The following is a 23360-nucleotide window of genomic DNA, read 5'->3' as shown; positions in this document are numbered from 1 at the left end:
CCACCCCCTGCCATGGGCAGGGACAGCTTCCACTATCCCAGGCTGATCCAAGCCCCATCCAACCTGGCCTTGGACACTTCCAGGGTTCCATGGGCAGCCACAGTTTCTCTGGGAAACCTGTGCCAGGGTCTCCCCACCCTTACAGCCAAGAATTTCTCCCTAACATCCAATCTAAACCTGCCCTCTTTCAACCTAAAGCCATTTAAAGCCTTTTTCCTTTGGATCAAACATTATTAAACCTTGTGCCAAGGTCAGTGGTTCAGCTGGGGGTGTACAGAAGGTGGGTTCAGGAGAATTGTGCTGTTCAGCCACGAACTTGTGACCATGGCTAAATCAGATTTAGAGACTCCCAGCTGGAATCTTTCCCCTTTTGGCCTTCAAGGGACCTGCTCAGCCATCCACCACTCCAACCTGCTATTCCCTCCATGAGAACCTAAACCAAGGCTGTTTTTCAGTGCACAAAAGCATCACTAGATGTTGCTGCAGAGCAGAACTTCCAGCCCGTGTCAGTGTGATTCAATGCAGCTTAGCAGTGGGGCTATTCCCCCTATGTCTGGATCATATTTCTGGAGTGAGTTGTTACAAGCCTGCTGGGCTATTCTAAGTCTAATACGTCTCCTGGGGTGATAAACGGCCAGTTTTGGATGTTTTTTAATGAAAAGGCAAGGCTATACATGTTTAAAAGTGTGTATCTGTTTGTGCAGGAACATGAAAAGAAGAAGGGCCATCCACAGCAACTCTGAAATCCTAATCCTGCATATGAGGGGAAAGTTCATTAACACAAAATCCTCACTGGCTGGTGCTTCTCCATCCCAGCACCAGCAGTTTTCCCTACACTGTGCCTGAAAACCATCTGCATTTATAAAAAGCAGGGAAAAAAACCAACCAAAAAAAAAAAAAAACCACCAAAAAAACCCCACCTCTGTGGATATTTGCTCTGTTGGAGCGATCATAAATCTTTATAAGCAGAGTTTGGAAGAGTCTAAAGTTTTCCCAAGTGCCAGCAATCATTTTGAGGGGACTCCCTTCCTGCAGAGACCAGATCTGGTGGTGTAAAATTAATGGAAAAAAACCTGATGATTTAAATGCAGAGCCAGGGTACCTCAAATTTGACATGGTGCTCTATCATCAGAGGAAGCTCTTCTGATCCTCTTTCCTTCACCACAAATGTCAGGCAGAAGACAAATTGAGAAGCCCTTTTGATTTGATCAGTCCTGCAGCTTAACAACTGAGAAACAGCCCTGAAACATCTTCAATGGGGCAATAAAACCTCGAGGGAAAGGCAAAGAAATGGCTCTGCTGGCTCCACTGTGGTACCCACGTGGCCCTAAGTTCCAAAATAATGATAATAAACATCAAGGCCAAAGACTGGACTTGATAATCTGATATTATCTTTTTCAACCTAAATGATTCTGTGATTCTGTGAAGAAGAATATGACATTGATGACAACACCTATTATTATTATTATTATTATTATTATTATTATTATTATTATTATTATTATTATTATTATTATTATTGCAATGAACTATTATTAACTTCCATTATTGCTGTTTAGGGTGATAATGTTGTTTTAATTTCAAAGAGACTGAAATACTGCCCAGGCCAGGCTGCAGCCCAAGAGAGTTGGGCTCATGTGGCACAAGACCAGGAGGGTGCTTGGCGTGCCTGGGACACGGTTTAGGGTTCGTGTGGGATTTTTACAGGGTGAGGACTGCTCAAGGAAGGAGCAAAACGTGGTGTGAAGGCAGCTGCACTGAGGCCAAATGATCCTGCAGAAGGAAATTCAGGAATTGATGACAAACACATCTACAAGAGGGTGTCTGGGAGCTGAGAGTCAGCAGGGAAGAGGAGACCTGCCCTGTTTGCCAGTGTGGTTGCACCCAAAATACTCTTTTCCCACAGGATCCCATTTCCAGGCCCTGCTAACCCTTTAAACTCTCCCATACCTTTCAAACAGCGATAGGGCCAATCTCTCAGCTGCCAGTGTTAATTCTTACCCTGTCATTAAGCTAATGACTGCATCTCAGCCCCAGTCACAGTTTAATTTGCTGCAGGTGGAACTTCCCTGTTGCCCTCCATGGCCAGTTTCTGTTCCCCTGGGAGCTGCTGTGCAGAGGCAAGGCACTGAAGGGAATGATTCAATTCTTCCTTCACAGAATCACAGAATGGTTTGGGTTAGAAAGGTCCTTAAAACTCATCTTGTTCCTCCTCCTGCCAAGGACAGAGACACCTTTCCACTAAACCAGGCTGCTCCAAGCCCCATCCAACCTGGTCCCTGCTCCCAGTGACAGCAGAAAACGAAAATCATTGACTCCTATTTCCCTCTGATAATATCCAGGATAGACAAAAGGAGTTGTCTCCCCTCAGCCTTAAGGGACATTCACCTGTTCTGCAGGCAAAACAATTTCTTCATCAAAAAGTTGACCAGCCCTGGCACAGCTGCCCAGGGCAGTGATGGAGTCCCCATCCCTGGAAGGGTTTAAAAGCCACACAGATGTGGCACCTGGGGACATGTGTTTAGCCCATTTCCTGCTCCTACAGCTCTCAGCAGCCCCTTAAATCCTTCCCAATGGGAAGGGCTGGAGCTGAGCTGGATGCAGAGGCTGAGCTCAGTGAGATCCCTCCAGCCAGGAGCAGAGATGCAGGAATCCTGCTGGGAGCCAGGAGCCTGTGGCTCAGCACAGCTGGGGAAATGTGCTCCTGCAGCTTTGGAATGATTGTTACTCCAGGGGGACTTTGTTTATTTGCAGCAGCTTCAATAAGGACAGTGCTCTGCCGATGATTTCACTGCTTCCCACACTGTCCCCATCTTCCCAGGATGCTGAATGTGCCTTTGTGGACTCTGAGAAATGTTGGCTCTGAATATTTGCAGAGTTTCTGCATCTCAAACCATGAGGAAAACAAGACTCTGCTCAGGATGGGCTGGGAATAGGTGCTGCTCCTAGTCAGGGTGCAGAACCCATCACTGGGGGTGTGCCTGAGACATCCCAGTATGAGGCAACAACCTCCCAGTCTAAGTCACTAATGGGATTTAACTCACCCCACTGCTTGTCCCTGACAGTCAAATTTTGCTGGTGATGTGACAAGTGAATGAAAACACACATTATGGGGACAGAAAACAGGAAAAAACAGCAGGGCTCTAAGGGCAGGGGTAATTCCATGGCGTTGCTCTGGATGTCTCTTGGTGGGCCACAGGGAGCTTTACATCAGGGAATTCAGCTTCATGGCACATTTGGGAATTCAGCTTCATGGCCTGGCTTTGTCTTCTCCCTTTCTCTTTAGGGAGGATGGAGCTGTGGCTTAGATGGATCAAACGTGGTCATTCAGGCAGCCCAAAGCACAGAGTGCTCAGGTAGCAGCTGGGCACACAGGGTGATTCAGAGGATGAGGTGTTCAAAGGAATAACACCCATATTTTATCCTAAACATCAGAAAAGGCACAGGGCAGAGACACATCTGAGCATTTGGGACTCACATGGGGCTTTCATAAAGTGGAACCCACATCTGCTACTGCAGAATATCCCACACCTCATTCTTCTTGACAGCAGAGACAGGGAGTAGAGGATCTGGTGATTTCTCCTTGGATTTCAGAACTCCACCACCTCTGCTCAAGCCCTGTGTGACCAAGACCCACCCACACTTCAGAAATTGGGGACAATTGTCCTGAACAAGTGTAGGGAAAGGTCTGATCCCATGCATGTGTGGCACCTAGAGATGCCACAAAGACCTGGATCATGTGTGGACAGAGCTTCAGGCACAGCACACGAGTGTTTGCTTTGTGTTGCTCCCTGCCCTTCCTGGGTGCAATGTACACACCAGCTCTCCAAATATCCCAGCAAACAAAGGGAGAGTGGGAATGGGATAAACAGAAGAGCAGCACGTGTTTCTAAGTCCAAGCCTGATCACTTCAAAAGCACCACAAAAGTAGCAGAGAAAATGAGATGCAGCAGAAAAAGTGACTTATAAAGTGAAATACTTAGAAACAAATATCTGAAATGTTTCCTGAACTGAATGTTCCCTAAAAATTCTCAAAGCTGCAAATCCTTATGGATAGCAGCCCTCCTGCTTAGCATCAGCTCAGCAGGGACGTGTGGAGGTGAGTCCAGGCATGGGGCAGAGGGAGAAATTCAAAGTAGGATGCTGCAGCCTGACACAGCCCCACTGCCTGGTGGCTGAGGGAGAAATGTGCAGGAGGATGAGATTCCAGCTGTTGTATCCACACCCTGCATTAAAAATTTACCTCTGTTTAATTTTCTGGCAATGGTGCAAGGAACATCTCCATGGTGGAAGGAGCAAATGCTGCTTTTGGAGACCTCCCTTGTGAATGGGAGAAAGAAAGAGACAAGAAAGGAAGAAGGAGATGCTACAGTAGGCAAGAGCCACCTGTAGAATGGGGGAACCAGACTGTTCCCTCTCTTACTGTTTGGCCTGGGCCTTTGGAAATATTTGGGAAAAGAAGATTCCATATGGTTTCAGATGGGTGCTCCAACTCTCTACTGAACAAGTCGCAATTGGACACCATGATCTTAGAGGTTTTCCAACCTAAATAATTCCTTGGTTCTGTTGGGAAGACACAAAGCACCTTTTCCCACATGTTAAGGAAAGACTCCTGCATCCACTTGAAAGGAAAGGAACAAAATGATAGCAAGACTGAAACATTTTCTTGAACTATTCCATGGAACTGGTTCAGAGCAGAACCACAGGACCATCATGAGCATAATTTCCTCTGTGCTGTAAACACACATGATGGCCCAGAGGAAACAAGGAGAAAAAAGTAGGAAAGAAACAATAAGGAATTCCCATGGAAAAACCTAAACTAACTTCCAGACTCTATTAATTAATATCACAGAACAAAGAAACTGAAATTACATGGTTTTATATTATGGTTAATAACTATATCCACTGCCCAAGAGGAGTGGGAGCAATTCTTTGGCCTTTCCATCCTCACTGGATCATTTCTCCAAAGTCAGCCATGCTCATATGGAAGGAAAGTGGATGAAATCCATGTATCCTGGTCCAGTCACTCTCCTTCCAAACGTTCTGATTTGCATGAATTCCCCTTGCTACAGACAATCAGGAAAAACCTGTTTTCCCTGGGAAAATGACTTTTTTCAAAACTCTGTAAGTTTCTGTTGCAAACAGGAGAAACATTCCTTCTAAAGTGTGTAGAAATATCTTTAAAAAAAAAAAGAAAAAAAAAAAAGAGAGAGAGAGACATTTCCTTGGGAAGAAAAGGAAAAGAAAACCCCTAAACTATTTTGGAAAATCTGCTTGTGTTCTTATGTCTTTACCATGAACTCTGGTGGAAGAGACACTCTTACCACAGCCAGAACTGCACAAATTTGTAGATCATGAGCAAATCTTTGCCCTCCAAACTCCCAGCTCACTCCTAGAGCCCTCGTGAAGGTTTTCCAAGCCTGGACAACAAGGAGGAATTACCTTTGCTCCACGGATCTCACCTTTGGTGGTTTCACTCTCCCGGACGAGGAAAGAGCCAACTTTGTTCCCAGAAGACAACAGCAGCCGTTCAGCATCTTTTCTGCTCAGAGTTCTAAAATACCACCTGGAGACAGAAAACGCAAAAGCATGGCTTGAAAAGGAAACACTCTTTAAAAAATGGAATTCTTTCCAGTTAGCTTTTTTTTTTTTAATCATTACACTGTGAAACTGAGGGTTGTTTTCATCAGCAAGTATTTTTTTTATCTCCTGGAAAGTGGCAGTAATAGATTGTTTTGGATAGATTAACACCAGATTTGGGTCACTTTGGGCTTGTTTCACAGCCTGGAAATACAGACAGAGTGGGGAGTAGATGGGGTGTGCAGTATCCCATACAAAGTTCAGGCTTTGGATACAAAGAGCTTTTGTGTCTCAGCCACATTTCTGTGCCCTGCTAAATATTTGCTGAACTCGGTGATGGTTGGGTCCCTCCAAGAAGAGATTGCAAGCAGGACTGATCATTTAGAACTGAATGCCATAGAGGAGGATAACTCATGGAAAAAAAAAAATCTCCTTCTGTTTGTATTACAGGTAAAATAAACTTTTTTTATTCCAGTCTTTCATTTGGTTTTTCTCGCAGGGAGGCTGCAGCTGGGCTCATGTGAAAAACAGAACTGTGGGTCTGGGCACTGGCACTCAGTTTTCTGTCTTGTTGAATTGTAGCTGCAGTCCCTGACACATCCAAGACCTGAATCAGTGCACACCATCCAGAGATTCCCAGTTTATATATGGGTACTCTCGTGGAAGGTGAAGAAGTTTGAAGCCATTTGTGTGGGTGAAGTGGCCCAGTGGGACCAGAGGATGGTCCTTGGCACTGCCACCACAACCTTTCTGTTGTCCCCCCCAAATCCTTGTTTTCCACAGTGGGTACAATCAATGGAACAGGAACTTTTGCCCATTTTCCCCAAAACAACCTCATCCTCCCTTTCCACAGGACCATGATGCTTAAAAACTTGTCCTGAACTTTTGAGCAGCATTGTTTGGGATGAGGAAAGACCTCCTGCCATCCAGCCCAGCAGTGACATCTTCCTGCCATCAACAAAGCTCCTCCTGCAGCTCACTGAGATCCAGGGCACAGCATCCATGCTGACCTCTCAAAAGCTTTCCCACTTACTTTTCCTGTTCCAAGCTGTCCACTTGTGCCACGAAGTTGCTGGGGATGTATCCTTTCCTCCCACTATTGAGGGACTTTGCCAGCCACCAGTCCCCCTCCCTGCAAAGGGAGCAGAGGAAAAGGTGTGAGTGCCCAGATGAGGTTTTGTGACAAGCTGAGGCTGTGGAGATGTGGATTGTGGGGTTTGAGCACTGCAGAGGGACTAGGATTCCATAATCCACTCTGCAGCTCCCTCTGGGTACCCAAGGACCAAAACCAGGTTGGTGGCTGTTGGTGTTTCAGGGACTTGTGGAGGTGACAATCTCTTTCCATGAACGTGGAGCAACCACAGACCCAAACCTTTGCTGCACACTTCAAGTGAGAGGAGGGGATCAGGGTCACTGGGTTTATTTTGTCTCCTGAGCAGGGCATTTGGGTTCTTTCTGCTCCTTCCTTTGTATTCCAGACACCCCATCTTGCTGTCCCACTGCTGGCTGAGCCACCAGCCATGACCCAAAGCCATCCCCATGCGGGGGGCTCTCCACCTCCTTGTCCCACATATCCCAGCCCATGGCATCTGGGTGAGAAATGTCACCTCTGGAGGCCACCTCAAACCTCCAGCAGTCAAGGATGGAGCAAACCTCCAAGGTCTGAGGGCCCCAAGCTCACCTCTGCCCTGGGCCTCTTCTATGGTGAGTTTGAGAAGTTGAAATGAAACCTCTCAAGTGTCTGGCTCAGTTCTGTCCTTTCCTCTGACTACACCCAACCCACATCCTTTGCAGAAGCAGAATCAGCACAAACACAGGACAGGAACTGTTTTTTCTTGTTGTTTTGTTGTTGTTGTTGTTATTTAAATGCTACTTCTGCACCCACAGGCACTGACAGCAAAGAGGGTCCCAGGACCACCCAGGCAGGGACAGTACCCAGCCCCAGAGTATCAGTGACCCATGGAAGTGTCACCCTGCAGAGAGAAGGGGGTACCCACAGCCATGCTCTGGAGCAAAGCCAAGGCACAGGCTCAGCTCTAGTCAGCTGCAAAGTGGTGGCTGACCCCAAGGTCCCCCCTTTCCCAGCCTCCCTGGGCTCATCTTTGAACTTCCTCCTGGGTCACTTACTTGGAGAGGACCTGGAGTTTCTCTCCTTTGACCAGCTCCAGGTCACGGTCATTTGAGGCAGGAAAATCATACAGTGCAATCACAAACAAGTGATCTGAAAGAAGAATTAACTCACTTGAATCCAGACTCTTCCTTGAGTGGCTTGATGCATAGCTAGGTGCATGGTGGGGCATTTCAGCCCCAAAGCACAGGGTCCTATCATCCTCCCACCTCCAAATCCATCCTTTCCACCAACCCAGCTTTCCTGTTGACCACAACCTCTGCTCAGGGATTAACACTGATTCAACAAAGCATTTCCTGTGTACATATTTTTAAAACACTGCACAAGCTCCCCTCCCCCCCACCCACAAAACTCGGTGTCAAAAAGAAAAAGGGGTATGTGTGGAATTAGAAGGGTCATAAATAACCCTTTATGTCAGAGTTGAGCTTGAGTTTTACACAGTGGTAAATGAAAACTGCAACATTTCCCATGGTGGCTGCGGAACTTGACTCAAAATTCTGTGGAGGTTTTTGATTGAAAAAAGTATAAAATCATTGCAGTTTCTGTTATTTGAGGCTGTTTCTAGGATTAGCTCTCCCTGAGCTCATGGTCTGTGGGCTCGTCTGTTGTCTTGTCATCTCCCCCTCTTGAAAACTTTTCCTTGCAGTGAATGAATCACAGAATGGTTTGGGTTGGAAGGGACCTTAAAGATCATCTCATTCCACCCCCTGCCATGTGCAGAGACAATTTCCACTACCCCAGGCTGCTCCAAGCCCTGTCCAACCTGACCTCAGACACTTCCAGGGATCCAGGGGCAGCCACAGCTTCTCTGGGCACCCTGTGCCAGGGCCTCCCCACCCTCACAGCGAACAATTCCTTCCTCACATCTATCCCAAACTTGTGCTGTGCCAGTTTAAATCTGCTGTCCCTTGTCCTGCCGCTTTCTGCCCATGTACAAAGTCCTCCTCTCTCCTTTTTCTGAGCCCTGTCCGTGTGCCACGATGCTCTGACACAGCCCAGGGTGATCCCTGTGGACTGGAGCTGAATCTCTCTTTGCAAACCCCGGAGGTGCCGGGGCTGCTCCCGGGGAAGCGCTGCAACCTCTCCCCTGTGCCTTGCACACTCGGAGCTGCTGAAGCAGAAAAGAACAGCTATTCTGGGGCAAATCAAAATTTATAAAAAGAATCAGCACATGCTCAGGATCACAAAAATCAAACACGAACACTGGTAAAAAAGAAAAAGAAAGGAGAAGGAGGGAAAGAAGGAGAAGGAGAAAAAGAAAAAAAGAATAAAAATTAAAGTAAATTAAAATTAAAATTAAAATTAAAATTAAAATTAAAATTAAAATTAAAATTAAAATTAAAATTAAAATTAAAATTAAAATTAAAATTAAAATTAAAATTGAAAAAAGGAAAAGAGAAAAAGAAAAAGAGAAAGAAAAAGAGAAAGAGAAAGAGAAAGAAAATGAAAAAGAAATAGAAAAAGAAAAGGAAAAAGAAAAAAGAAAAGGAAAAAGAAAAGAAAAAAGAAAAAAAAAGAAAGAAAAAGAAAAAGAAAAAGAAAAAGAAAAAGAAAAAGAAAAAGAAAAAGAAAAAGAAAAAGAAAAAGAAAAAGAAAAAGAAAAAGAAAAAGAAAAAGAAAAAGAAAAAGAAAAAGAAAAAGAAAAAGAAAAAGAAAAAGAGAAAGAGAAAGAAAAAGAAAAAGAAAAAGAAAAAGAAAAAGAAAAAGAGAAAGAGAAAGAGAAAGAAAAAGAAAAAGAAAAAGAAAAAGAAAAAGAAAAAGAAAAAGAAAAAGAAAAAGAAAAAGAAAAAGAAAAAGAAAAAGAAAAAGAAAAAGAAAAAGAAAAAGAAAAAGAAAAAGAAAAAGAAAAAGAAAAAGAAAAAGAAAAAGAAAAAGAATGGGAACTGTGCCGCAGGAAGGCTTCAGCTTGTGCTCAGCCTAATTAATGCACTGAGACCGATGGACAGCCTATTATTAGCATTTTTCAAAACAGCCTGTCAAGCCACTGTCTTTGGGTGACCTTTTCAAATAATGCCACCAGCAAGAGAGCCAGCCTGGCCCTTTGTCACAGCAAGATAACCGTGTCTCTGGGGCGACTTGGGGTTTGTGCCTGTGCAAGGCTGGCTGCTGCTCCAATGGCAATTTGTTAGGGAGGAGAAAGGGTCAGTGTGGGAGGAAAGGCAGCTTTGGAAAGCAGAGCCCTGAGCAAGCTCCCTTCAGGCTTTTGAGAAGGAAATCGGAGATCCATGAGAGGTTCCAGCCCAGCCTCTCTCCCAGGATGGGAAAAGGATGATCAGTGACAAGGGAGAATGCTTTGAAGTCTGAAAATAGCTGGCACGGTTGGGGGCTTCCCCTTGAGGCAGCTCGAATTAGCAATGCACCCAAACTCTGTCTGCCTCCTTGAGAAAGTTGTTATCACACGTCTGCTCAGACATGAAAGGGTTTGGTGCCTCCTGCGAGGTGTCCACATACACACCCTCCTGGTCCTCTTGAAAGGGAAAAAATGCAGTGATCACACTCCTGCTCAGAAAAATAGGAGCAAGTGTGTAAATATCTTCAAGCCCAGAATGGCTGTGTAGCCCAGAAAATGAAAATGGAGTTTTGATCTCGAAGCGACTGACATAAGTGAAAATAAATGAAATTAAAAAGAGAGACTACAGCAAGGACAAAAAGGGTTTGTGTGCTGAAAAAATACGTAATCACCTCTTATCCCAAAAGAGGCACTCCAAACACTGCACACTGAAGTGAGCCAGAAGAAAAGCTCTCTCTGCCCGAGCTAGCAGGAGTTGCCATTACATAATGAAAGGGGCTCTTCCTGTCCCTGACTCCATCATCCCATGAGAAACACATGGATTACAGTGCCTCGGCCAGTTTGATCCACTCAGGCCACGGGAGGCTCGTCGGGGCTGTGAGGAGCTCTCAGATAAAGCTGCCAGCCCTAGACTTTGGTTGGGAGCCAAACACATCCTGGCTCAGAGCTGCTGTCAGGAAAGTCTGATACCAGCAGGGTTTGCAGAGGCTGAGTGCCAGTTTGGTGGCTCAATAGGAACGATTCCACCAGTCCTCCCACCGCTGGCTTGTCCTGAATGGAAGGTCTTTGCAAGCACCTTATGGCCACAAAGCAGGGCTGAGACTGTGCCAGGGTGTCCCAGAGGATCATCCATTGGTTTAGAGCCATTTTAGGATGGTCATGATGTGAGTGACAATGTGCAGATCACGTTGGCCAGCTGGGTGCACTGAGCTATGGGTTACAGCTGCTGGGAATGGGGTCAGCTTTCTGTTTCAGCCTGGCATGGGCTGGTTAGAATCACTGAATCCTAAACTTGAAAAAGACCTCTGAAGTCATCAAGTCCAACCATTTAACCCAGCACTGCCAAGGCAATCCCTAAACCATGTCCCCAAGTGCCACATTCCCGTAGCTTTTAAATCACTCTGGGGATGGTGATTCCATTGCCTGGGCAGCCTGAGCTGAAGACTGGAAATGCTTTTTGTGAAATTTTTTTCCTAGTACCCAATTTAACCCTTCCCTGGGGCAATTTAAAGCCATTTCCTCTCATCCTTTCACTTTTTGCCAGGGAGAAGAGCCCAACCCCTACCTGGCTACAATTTGTGTTCAGGCTGAAAGTCCCCATGAGTCTCCTTTTCTCCAGGCTGAGCCCCCCAGTTCCCTCAGCCTCTTCTCCTCAGACGTGCTCCAGATCAAGGCAAACATTTCTGATTAGAAGTTTTTAAATCCTTCACTGAAAACTCAACCTTTTCAGTAGAAACAACCCTTCCTTTTCCCACTTCAGCTCAAACTCGCGTTTCTGACAGGATTCCTTTCAAACACAAAACCACATTCAAGTAAGAACAACAAAAACAACCAAGAATTTCGGCCTTAACTTTGAGATGCTGCAGAAGACCTCAAGTTCCAGAGCATGCTGACTTTCCACACCCTGAAACTCATTCCTGTTCATATTTTGGTCAGCAAGAAGCAAGTAAAGAGGTGGAGGAAGTCGTGGTTCCTCACCAGAAGAAATGACCTCACAGAGACTTTGACTCTTCATGCTGATGCAGGTTATTAAAATGCCTGAGGACAAGCACCCAAACCCACCAGTTCTTTCCATCACTGGGATTTAAAACCAACTGTGAGCAGCTGGCAAGGCAAGGGCAGGGGTTATTCCACCTATTTTCTATGTCTTATCCATCCAATGCAAGCAAACAGCAGCTCTGCTGTGGGACTCTTGGATTTGCGGCCCACCATGGGCCAGGATTTTGCAGTGCTGGGGGCTCTGGGGACTCAGAACTAAAAGTTTGGCTCCACAGAGACTTAAAACCAGCCTTAAAACCTTTGTGATTGCTCAGGGAATGGTGTTAAAATGAATGGGAGACACACCATGGAAGAACTGCCCAAAGTGAAAAATGGATTGGTGATGCCACATGTGCCACATTGGATCCAGAGTTCTGCACCCGTTGCCTGCCTTTGTGTCACTTCCATGAGGATAAATTATGTCAGAAGGAGTAAAGTTTTTGTTAAAAATAAGCTAATTAATGATTTCTGAGACAGAGGTGTGAAAGGTGGAAAGTGTGAGACAATTTCAACAACTCCAGATCAGAAGAAACAAAGAAAAACATTTCAAAACACAAGGAGAGCAAAAAAAAAAAAAATAATTAAAAAAACAGGAAAAGAAAGGGTTGATTTTACATTATATACCATACTTCCATAGGCAATAATTTTCCCTGATTGAATTTAAAGTGCTCCCATAGGATTTAAATCATCTCTTTGACTTTATTTTTTTAATGTGATGTGATTGCCTGGATTTTGTGCTTTCGCTTTTGATTCACTTGAATTACTGTCACTTAGGAGAAGATCTCTGGTATCTCAAATATCTTGCTTGGTTCTTATCAGCCTTTTTTGCCACACAGTGCACAGTCAAATGTACCATCATTTCAGGAAACTCAGACACTGGCAGAGAAAAATAGGAAGTTTTCCAGACTATCAGTGTGAATATTCCTCCAGAACTGGAACTGAATCTAATGAACAAAATTAGTTTTGAGAGCTGAAAATGGCTAATATTATACTTAATCCATTTTTTAGCATCTTTCAACTTCTGCCTTTGGGCATGAAGGAGAAGTAAAATCTGCCTTCTTGATGACAATTTCTGCTGTGACTCTGACCAGAGTGGAAAAAACCTTGTGATAAAAATCCTGTGATAAAAACCCAGTGATAAAAACTCTGTGATAAAATTGTGACAAACTGTCAGTCCCTGCTCAGCTGGGGAGGTGGGAGAGCACGGCCACTTGGAAATGTGCCATTAAAACAACTCTGCAAAAGAAAATAGCGATCCTGGAAAAATGGCTTTTCCATGAAAACACACCCCAGATACATGGTTGAAGATATTCACCTCCCACAAATTTGATCTCCATAACAAAAGCTAAATTTGAAGAATATTTTGATGTTGCAGGAGCTCCTGTGCTTGGCCCATGGTAGGACCCTCCCTCACCATCCATAAGACCTAAGAAGACTTGCCACTGTCATTCCACCCATCCCATTTATTCACCATCCCCCTCTTCTCTTCCCTCGCACCATCTCCCCTACTCCTGCCTTTTCATCTACGTGAAGAACTTTCATGTGTGAAGAACTAACTGCCCTCTTCCAAGCTTCCTCTATTTCCCCCCCCTCTTCTAATTATCTTTCTCTGTCCTTAATCTGCAGAATTTCTTTGACAGAAATGCACATGAGCTGCTGCTGGAGGCTGGGCAGAGGGAGCTGAGGGCTCCCTGCTACAAGACAATAATCTCCAAACACCATCTGTGACCCACAGATAATTGCAGAGGTGGATGAAGCCAACAGCCCGTCTCCAGGCAGGGGCTCTGTGTATCCTTATTTTGTGCTCTTTCCTTTCTTCTCCTTCTCTTTGTAGCCTCTCTGATGCCTGCTATTTCCTCTGAAATTTTCAGCTGGCTGGATAAAGCATCCATGACTTGTCACACTGCAGACAGGGCAGAGAAATCTCACACTGCTCCAGGCTCAGATCTCCCTTTGCTCCACCAATGATGGAATCACAGGATTGGAAGTGACCCGGTTCCAAAGGAGAGGAGGGAGTGCTTTTCCCACCGGGTTTCTTTGATGAGCAGGGGAAAATTGGCAGCGGCAAGGACTTGGTGATGTAAACTGAGTTTTCTGAACCACTCTGATAAACTCCTTGCCTGGCACGGCTGCAAATACAGAAACCACACGCCTGTGACATGATGGCTCGTCCTCAAACCCTGACATCTGGGGACCACCACCCTGCAAAACCCGCAGGGAAGCAATGAAAACAGAACCTTACCTTGTGCAGAGGCTTGGTTTAGATGAGGGCTGTTGATAACTAGTCTCCCCTGCGATAGAAAGGAAAAAGGAGATAATTATCACTTTGCTGTGTTTCAGGAAGAACTGATTTCAGCTTCACAGACGAGTGGGAGTCTGGTCCAGAGACCACTGCAGTCAGTCAGCAGCCCCTGTGCCTGGCTCCACAGATGTGATGGCTTTAGCACATTTTGCACACATTATGAGGTGCTCATAGCTGTCTTCACAGAAAGCTGGAATAAGCCTTGGCTTCCCTCTGAGTTAAAGCAGAAATCTGCTGCCCCCTCATTTGGAGCCTGCTCTATCCAAGCCCTGTCCACTGATGCCAGATTTAGGATCAGTGAGGGATGAAAATGAATGGTCCAACCGAGAAATGGCAATTGCAGAATTGTTTGAAGCAGAAAGCCAGAGATATTGTCTGCCATAATTGTCCCAAGGATCGTGGGTATATGATACCCTTTGCTCAAGATTACATTAAAAAAGCAGAGGCAGTGACTGTAACAGCTTATTAATCAGAGAACTGTAGAGATCATAGTATATTCAATGGTCTTTGTGGATATCCACTCAGGATATTCTATGACCCAATGATTCTATGATTCCTGAGATGGAAGAGGACCACAAAGTTCATTGATCCAGCTCTGGGCCCTGCACAGACACCCCAACCATCCTACCCTGTGCCTCAGAGCATTGTCCAAATGCTCCTGGAGCTCTGGCAACCTTCAGGCTGTGTCCATTCCCTGGGGAGCCTACTCAGTGCCTGACACCTCTGGGGGAAGAACCTTTTCCCAATATCCAGACTAAATCTCCTCTGACACAGCTCCAGCTGTTCCCTTGGGTCCTGTCACTGGTCACAGAGAGCAGAGTTTGCAGCTGCCCCTCCACTGTCCTCAGGAGGAAATTGTAGATTGTGAAATCAAATAGCAATAGGTTACTGCAACTCATCTGGGCGCAATTTTAAAATCTGTTTACTTTGTTCCTGGTTTGGTTTGGCCCTGCTGCTGGAACTGGCAAATTGTCCATAGATCATTCCAAGTGAGCTGGGATGGAACCAGCTTGTTTTGGTGGATAACAGTTTGAAAATGGCCTTCACCCACCTTGCAGTGCCTATGGTGGGTGTTTGACCGCATCGGGTATTTTTATACATGTGCGAAAGTGGTGAAAGACAGACACAGAACTAAAAACACCTCGTGTTTTCAGCATGCACCACCCTTTGACCCCAGCTTAGCAGCAGTGTGGGGTGGGAGAGCCTGTTCATCTGCTGCCATTTCTCATTTAAGTGGAAGAAATTTGGATTTCCCCTGACAAGTGAGAGCCGAATGCCAGTGGCAAAAGAATAATGAATGGCAGAAGATGGTCAGTGATACTGTATTTATACTGATGGTGGCTCCTCTCCAGTGAGCTGGAGAGAATGAAATTTAGGAAAATAACATCTTCTTGGTCAATCTGACATCTGCTGTCATGAAAAATGGACTGAATAGCCGTGGGAGAACTCAGAAATGAAAGTAAAGGAGTGAAAAACATGTCCAGCTGCTATAAAAAGCATTGATTTGTAATTCCTCCCTTCTCCCAGGGCTCAGGATGGTCTTCACATGAGAGTTGCACCTCGAGTTTCTCTTGTGCTGGCTGCTGGCTGCAGTGCTGGCAGGGGCAAGGAAAGACAAAACAACTTCATGTCCTTTGGACAGCAAGAGAGGTGAAGTGACTTAAAAAGTTTAAACGAGAAGTTTGTCATTTGAGGTCTCCTAAATCCTTCCCCAGTTCCTTCCTGCTCTGTGTCCATGCCAGCAGAGGCTGAGGGAATGCAAAGGGGGCAGCAGATGCCCAGAATTTCTGATTCTCAGCTCACCCCAACACAGATTGGCTGCTGACCCTCTTTACTGAACCCGCTGAGGACTCACAGTGGTGAAGTTTCCATTGTGGTTTGCAGCTTTGAGTTTTAGTTTGAATCTGACCCATCTTGCAAGTCAGCAACATCAGCCTGGGTTTCAAAGTACTGATGAGAAGATATTTCAATACATGGTATTTTAGGGGTTTTAAATATACAGAGCTTCCTCAGAGCCCTTCCCACCCCTGTCCAAAAGGGATCAGCTGGGAGGACCAGGTTTCCCAGAGAAGCTGTGGCTGCCCCATCCCTGGAAGTGTCCAAGGCCAGGCTGGAGATGGACCTTGGAGCAACCTGGGATAGTGGAAGCTGTCCCTGCCCATGGCAGGGGGTGGAACAGGATGAGCTTTCAGGTTCTTTCCAACCCAAATAATTCTGTGATTCTGTGATTCTAAATATTGCCTGCATAACTCCAGATATCAACTGATCTGTGAGGAGGATCCCAAAAGGACACAAAACCACAGGCTTACCTTGGGTGGGGCAGGAGGAGGTTTGCCCTTGGTTTTTGGGTTGCCTCCAGAAGTGTGTTTCTCATTGGGCATCAGCTGGGTTTTGCTGCCAAACAACCCCATCCTGGAAGGAAGAGCAGAAATTGTTTTTAATGAGACTGGTTTTGGGGAAAGGTGCAGGCACTGAGGGGCAAAGTCTTTGAATTCATGAAGAATAAGCTGGAGAAAATCAGAATGCAGGATGATGGGACAGTGAAGAGAGGAGTTGAAAACCATCCTGTCTACAGTCCTCTGTAGAGAACTCCATGATTTCTGTTCTCACATGACTCTGGTGTTTCACACTTCGCAAATGAGGTTCAGACAGGCACTCTAAGTCACCAAAAAGACAAGAAAAAGAGGCTCAAATGACTGCTTTGGATAGGACCCCTCTCCAACTCAGAGATCCCCATCTGATATCGAACTTGCTCCAGAGCTGGGTGATGCCAGAGGGATGAAGATGGATTTATCTACAGCCCTTTGCTGAGCTGTTCAGCTGCACCAGGGCTTCAGGAGGGTCACACAGTCCCTGGCCAGAGAACAAGTCACCTCAGGCAGCTCAGGGCTTCCTGCAGCTCCTGTCCTCCCACGCAGCAGGGCCAGCACGCAGATGTGGCCATGCCGTGCACGGAACCAGTCCCGCTGTTCCTCACGTTTCAGCAGCACAGACTCACACTTGGTTTGTCCAGGAAGCCACAGGACCTCTCTGGCCTTTTGGAATACTGTAAGAAGTTTAAAGAATGTGGTGCAGCCTGCACCTATCCTGCCTGTAAAGTGTGGGTTGAGGGCTTGTCTCATCCACCTGCAGTACTCTGGTACTTTTTGATGTGCTCTGGGTCCTCACAAGGTGTGGTTCTCCCAGATATCTTGGGTTAGGTTTCCCTCTATCCTACAGACCACTCAGACCTCCTGGACACCCCAAGGATCACTAGACACAAAGGAATCAAACCTTTTCCATGGATCATCATCTGGTCTGCATTAAGGTTTCCAAACTTGGGCATGAGGACTGTTTGACTTTCATCCTAGAAATGTAATTTCAGCTCTGGTCTGGAATTCGAGGATAATAATGGGTCTGGGTAGCCAAAATGGCCAAACTCTTCTTGGAGCCTCAAAAATGAAGGAGCAGACAAAGTCAACATTGCTGAAGTGCAACATCCAGTGCCAAAGTCTGTCCCTCCCCTGCTTTGAACCAAAGGCTTTGGAAGGTGTGGGCTGCATGCCCAAAACCCCCCCAAAAATTAAACCCTGAATATTCTTAGCTGTGCAGAGATACAGCGACTCCTATTCCTGCCAAAATACCTCAAGGTCTGCAGTAATCATGGAGGATCAGGGACCTCAGGTCCAGGGACACTCCCCAAATGTCAGTCTGGCACTGTCTCTTGGTAGTCAGATTCCAACCAGCATGTTCAGAAAAGCTCCCAGCAAGCCAGACTCACAGGGAAAAGTATTCCAGTAAAAGCAACTTTTTTTTTTTTTTTTATTTGCTTTCTAGCACAGATCTAATATTTCAAAATCTGGGATCCTAAAATAAGGTTTCTAATGAAGCCACCACAATATTTTAAGCTTTTTCTTTTTTAAAATGTCTTCTCCCTTCTGCTTTATTTTTATTATTACAGATAAGGTGTGCAAAATAGAAGGAATTGGTGAAATATTTCAGGATAGCCTGATACACTTTCCCCTCATCCAAAACTTTTTAGTCTCTGAGATTTCCTTTGACCTGGGTGTACAGATGGCCCATCCATCTGTCCCAGGCCTCAGCTCCACTCCAGGCACTGACAGCACAGTCAGAGGGGGAGTTTCACCTATTAAATCAACCAGAGTAGCTCCTGCAGCAATTTCATTTTTATTTGGCAGCCTCCAGGTTCTACCCAGAGCTTGCTCTGCTTAGCAGATCTGGTGGTGCAATGGCACATGATTTCTTAGGGGAGCTTTTCCTACTTTTCCACTCACAACTTTGTGCCAGGATTTCAGATTCTGGATCATGAGTTTTTTGCCATGAGAGTGGCTTGAATTTTCTTTTTTCTTTTTCCTTTTTTTTGTCTTCTTTTTTTTCTTTTTTTTTTTTTTCAGCAGCAGGGAAGAGCAAGGTATCATTTAAAGTCAAGGCTGGATGATGGATACGTTTCAGCTATCACTCATAACCAACTGTGAAAGACAGAAAATCCACCCACAGGTTTGGCATTGATTTGTCGTCCTTATTACAGTCTCATTGGAAAATCCTGGGATCTTTGATATACTCTGCTCTCAAATGAGAGATAATTCATGCAACTGCCATACTTTTGGCAGATTTAGGGAATGTGAGATACAGCACGAGTCAGCAATTTGCTTTGACTGCCAGTTGTGTCACAAGGATGAACTTATGGGAGGATTGACAGATCATCTACAGGATCAGGGATGCTTCTTCTGGGGTTTTCAGTTGCTCTCAATGCGTGATGGCAACGAAAGATATTTTGGCCATCAAATATATCCTCCCACACACATCCTCCCTCTCCCCTTCCGCTCTGTGTCAGGCAATGTAATTCGTCCAATCATAAGAACACCAGGTGCTCACATAATTAACGGAATACATTTTAAATATTATTATTATTATTATTATTATTATTATTATTATTATTATTATTATTATTATTATTATTATTATTATTATTTTGCAATGATTTGGGGGCCTGCAAAAGGGTAGAAAATGCTGTTGGAGACTGGACCCTCTGGACTACCTGATCTTCCAAGAGATGGAAGGCAGCTTCTGAATGGGTCTTCACCCTGGCAAGGACACCTGCAGGACATCCAGCCCAAAGATGGGGAACTTTTGGGTGGGTGAGCAAAAGCTCTCAGTTCTGGTCAAATACAGAGATAAATCCTAAAGTAGTTCCATAGGTGCTTTGTGAATTCTGCAGGGCTAAAGACTCAAAATCTGTACATTCCAAGCTGAACTTGCTTACATTGTAATACTTTAGTTCATAATCTGTTGACCAAGTCTGAGACTAAGTGGAGTGAGCCACACTTAGAGTTCTTTAAGCAGTTTAGAAAGCGAGGAGTTCTCATGACTCAACAGGAGAAACTACAACCTGGTGATACTATAACCATTGCAATAGATGATGGAGGTATTATTTTGATATTCATTGGCAATATTTATTGTATTATCTATAAATCTAATCACAATCATCCACAGCATGACTGTGTCCTGCTTCTCCCACTGGGCCAAGAATCTTCCTTCAACTACTCTGGTACCCAGTGGTGGTACTGGTGGGACAAAATGGGAAAGGCCTGGAGGAACATCAACCTCAGCAAGTCCAACCAGGGGCTTGGGGCCATCCCATAGGGATATTGCAGCCATTCCTGCACCCTGCTGAGACTGGGAACACCTCTCTGCAGCCTTGCACAGGCTCAGCTTTGTCCCCATGCACGTGTCGGAGACACAGCCGTGCAAAAGCAGCTCAGAGAGGGGAACAACACAGCCCACCTCGAGTCAAGCCTCCCACAAAGGTCACTCGTTCCCACCCATGCACAGAAGGGGCTTGAACAGCTCTGGAGATTCACAGTCCCTACAAAATCCACCAGTCCCAACTCTCCCAGTTGCCTCCGACACCTTTGGCAGCCAACACCACCATCCTTTGGGCCAGCAGGTGTTTTACAAACCCCAAAATAGTCCTGCAGACAAATGTTGCTGGATACAGCGAGCTGCTGGTTCCCATGTCACAGCTGGTGGAACCTTCGATCGTTAAAAATTAATTTTATTTTCAAAAAAAAAAGGCGGCTGAGTTGAGCGTAGGTCATGACCATGTGTTTTGCTTCTGATTAATGCTTTTAAAAATTACCTTCACAAGAAAAAACAAATGAGAAAAGCCACTTAGAGTAGTTCTCCCACCCTGTTTTTACTTTTTTTTCCAGTGGAAAGGAGTGCTGGAGAGAGCACAATAACTCATGAAACTATGGAAATTTTCTTTTGTGAATTTATAGTATTTGACATCTAAAAATGTTGGTTTTATTTAATAACTAAGAGGAGGGGAAGTTTTTTTTCTTCAAGCCTCCAAAACAAGTTATTTTTAAAGTGACCAAAAATCAAAGCAGAGCAAGCAGAACAAAAAAGTTTTAAGGCAACACAAAGCTTTTCCATATCCCTCTTCATCAGGAATGGAGTAATAGGACAAGCAGTACAGAGTTTAAACTGAAAGAGGGGAAATTTAAGTCTGACACACAGAAGAAATTCTTTCCTGTGAGGGTGGGGAGGCCCTTGCTCAGGGTGCCCAGAGAAGCTGTGGCTGCCCCTGGATCCCTGGAAGTGTCCAAGGTGAGGCTGGACAGGGCTTGGAGCAATCTGGGGTAGTGGAAGGTGTCCCTGCCCATGGCAGGGGGTGGATTGAGATGATCTTTAAGGTCCCTTCCCACCCAAACCATTCCAGGATTTTATGATTCTATATGCATAAAAGCATTTAGCAATAAACAGCTTCAGAAATAAAATTATGGACTTCTTGGGGTAGTCCTGTGCAGGTCCAGGAGCTGGGTTCGATGATCCTTATGGGCCCCTTACAACTCAGGATATTCTACAATTTTACGAGTCCAGCTTTAGCTGCTGCTAGGTGACAAGTAAAAAATATTAGATGTTCCTGGAAGAGCCAAGCTGAAGAAGCCAATAGACACCAGGACAAGAAGCTCTGTGGTGCAGCCAGCCCTGAATTTGTAGGATAAACCTGCAGGTCACAGGAACACCAGATGCATGGGCAGAACCTCTAAAACGGGCTGAGTGCCCACGTTGGGGAATGATAGAAAGCAATTTGAGCAGCCTTCACAGAGGTAGTTGAGTTGGCATTTTGGCTACAGAGAGGTGGGTGCAGGTTCAAGTATTTCAGCAGGAATGAGTCAAAAGGAGCTCTTCAAAGATCATAGAATCCCAGAATATCCTAAGTTGGAAGGAACCCACAAGGATCATCAATCCAGCTCCTGACCCTATCCAACACATCCCAACACTCCCACCCTGTGCATCCCTGAGAGCATTGTCCAAACACATCTGGAGCTCTGGCAGCCTTGGGGCTGTGACCATTCCTAGGGGAGCCTGTTCAGTGCCTGACACCCTCTGGGGGAAGAATTTTCCTTAATATCTAACCTAAACCTCCCCAGAGTCAGTTTCACACCATTGCCTCAGGTTCTGTCATTTCAAAGCTTTGCTCATCTTATTTTTATAGCGAGACAACCTGCTGCCATTAGCTGCTTTCCTTTACCAGGGCAAAAGAGATCTGAAGTAATTTTTGATGAGAATCCAGCATCTTCTGCAAGAGGGATGTGGAGGACACTGACAGGCAGCCTTGGGAGTGCATGGGCGGGTATAGGAAAGGAAACAAGACCAAATCGAGCAGAAAAGCAGAAGTCTTGGCTCACCATTTGCCTCAACCCCATGAAACTGCCATGGAAAAAGAGGTTAATATTGAAGTAAGCCAACAGAGTTTCACTCTGAGGGCAGCTCCAAAAAAACCCCCTAAGCCTACTGAAATCACAAAATTACCCCCTTTCCATCCAGATTCTGTGGTGGGTGCAACAAAGTGTTTTCACAGTTTAGCAATGTCAGATATCTTAATTCATTTTAAAACTTATGAATGTCTGTCTATTAAAGAACATATTTTTAAAAGGAAATGGGTTCAAAAAACCTAAAAAAAAATTACTTTGAAAATGCAGATCTAGCCTATTATGAAGACTTTTAAATGCTGGATTTCTCTTTGCAAGTCCTCCCCTGTCCTGAAAGAATTGCTGAAATCAATTCACTTCAGATGCAATAATTTAAGTATTCCAGATTTGCATTTTTGCAACAGCGAGAAGCGAAAAAGTTCAGAAAAAAAATATCCTCCAGTTCTCAGTGGAGCACAGTTCTCTTTTCCCTCAATAAAATAGCTCTTCAGAACATTTCCTGACCTGGCACCCTTGGATTACTTTGCAAGACACAAAATTGAAGAATTACTGAAGATCTTGATGGATCAGCTTCTTAAATAAGAAGGAAGATTTGCTACTGAAGCAGTTTTTGCTGTGACCATTTTCTACTTCTGCTGGGTTTCAGTCAAGTCCTTTTTAGCTCATATTTTGAAATAATTTGCAGCTTTGTTGCTAAGAAGAGGTAAGAAGACAGCTCCAAACCAATGTGCTGTGCTATAAAGAGCACTGAAACCATGAACAAGGTCTTTCTCAGAGGCAGAAGGTGGAGGCTACAGCCATCCTCTGTGATATGGTGGCCAAAATCTGGCTACCCCATCCCTGGGAGTGTTCAAGGCCAGGGTGGATGAGTCTTGGAGCATCCTGGGAGAGTGGAAGGTGTCCCTGCCCACGGCTTTAAGGTCCTTCCCAATCCAAACAAAACCATTCTGTGATTCCATGATTCCAGCACTGCAGGAAGTCCCTCTGAAGAGCTGGAGAGCCCAGAGCAAGAAGCATCGTGGTTCTTGCTGGGGAGTGAAGCAGATGTTGGGTTTCCATGTTGCATCCTCACTGGAGAACAGGGAATATCCTACTGGCAGCTTTCAGACCCCATTCCAGTCCTGATCTTTGTTGTATTTGTGCAATGAAGACTCTGTCAAGCACTCTGGTCCTTGTCAAAGGTCCTTGAAGGGAAGGTGAAGAACCCCCAGGAGCAACCAGGCTCTCCCACTGAGATGAGGTGCTGATGTTGGGGCTGAGCCATCATAAAACCTCTCACACCTGAAGAACCCCAAAGCATCTGTAGCTGCCTCCTTCTCATGGCCCCATCCTCCTCCTTCCCCATTCCAGTGCATCCCATCCCCCTGGCTTGGACTCTCTCCAGGTCCCAGTCTTGAGCACAGCCAGTGTGGCCAAATTGCCTTGGAAATATCTGTTCCCTGGCAGCCCAGGGCAGATGAACAAATCTGGGAGCTTTGTGATTTATCCCAAAGTGAGGGGTACACATTTCAGGAGAGAGATCGAATCCCACTGGCTTCTTTTAGGATCTCCTGCTACAATCCAAGCCAGCTTTCCATTTAT

At 45.3% G+C, this 23360-nt stretch overlaps 1 protein-coding gene across 2 annotated transcripts in view; it reads right to left on the bottom strand.

Annotated features, from left to right (window-relative positions):
* The window catches only part of BLK (BLK proto-oncogene, Src family tyrosine kinase), a 45069-nt gene that overhangs the window by 10670 nt on the left and 11039 nt on the right, over positions 1–23360 (bottom strand). For both annotated transcript variants that reach the window (XM_030269889.4, XM_030269890.4), the window contains exons 2-6: positions 16368–16470; positions 13999–14047; positions 7708–7801; positions 6614–6712; positions 5463–5566 (exon numbers count right to left, since the gene is read on the bottom strand). In XM_030269889.4, the coding sequence (XP_030125749.4) occupies positions 5463–5566; positions 6614–6712; positions 7708–7801; positions 13999–14047; positions 16368–16469 (448 nt within the window). In that variant the 5' untranslated portion in view covers position 16470. The remainder of the gene's footprint in view (positions 1–5462; positions 5567–6613; positions 6713–7707; positions 7802–13998; positions 14048–16367; positions 16471–23360) is intronic.

This window comes from Taeniopygia guttata, chromosome 3 (assembly GCF_048771995.1).
Source record: "Taeniopygia guttata chromosome 3, bTaeGut7.mat, whole genome shotgun sequence".
NCBI classification, from domain to species: Eukaryota; Metazoa; Chordata; class Aves; order Passeriformes; family Estrildidae; genus Taeniopygia; species Taeniopygia guttata.
The sequence above is the reverse complement of the archived record's forward strand: the minus strand, read 5'-3'. Positions and strand labels throughout refer to the sequence as shown.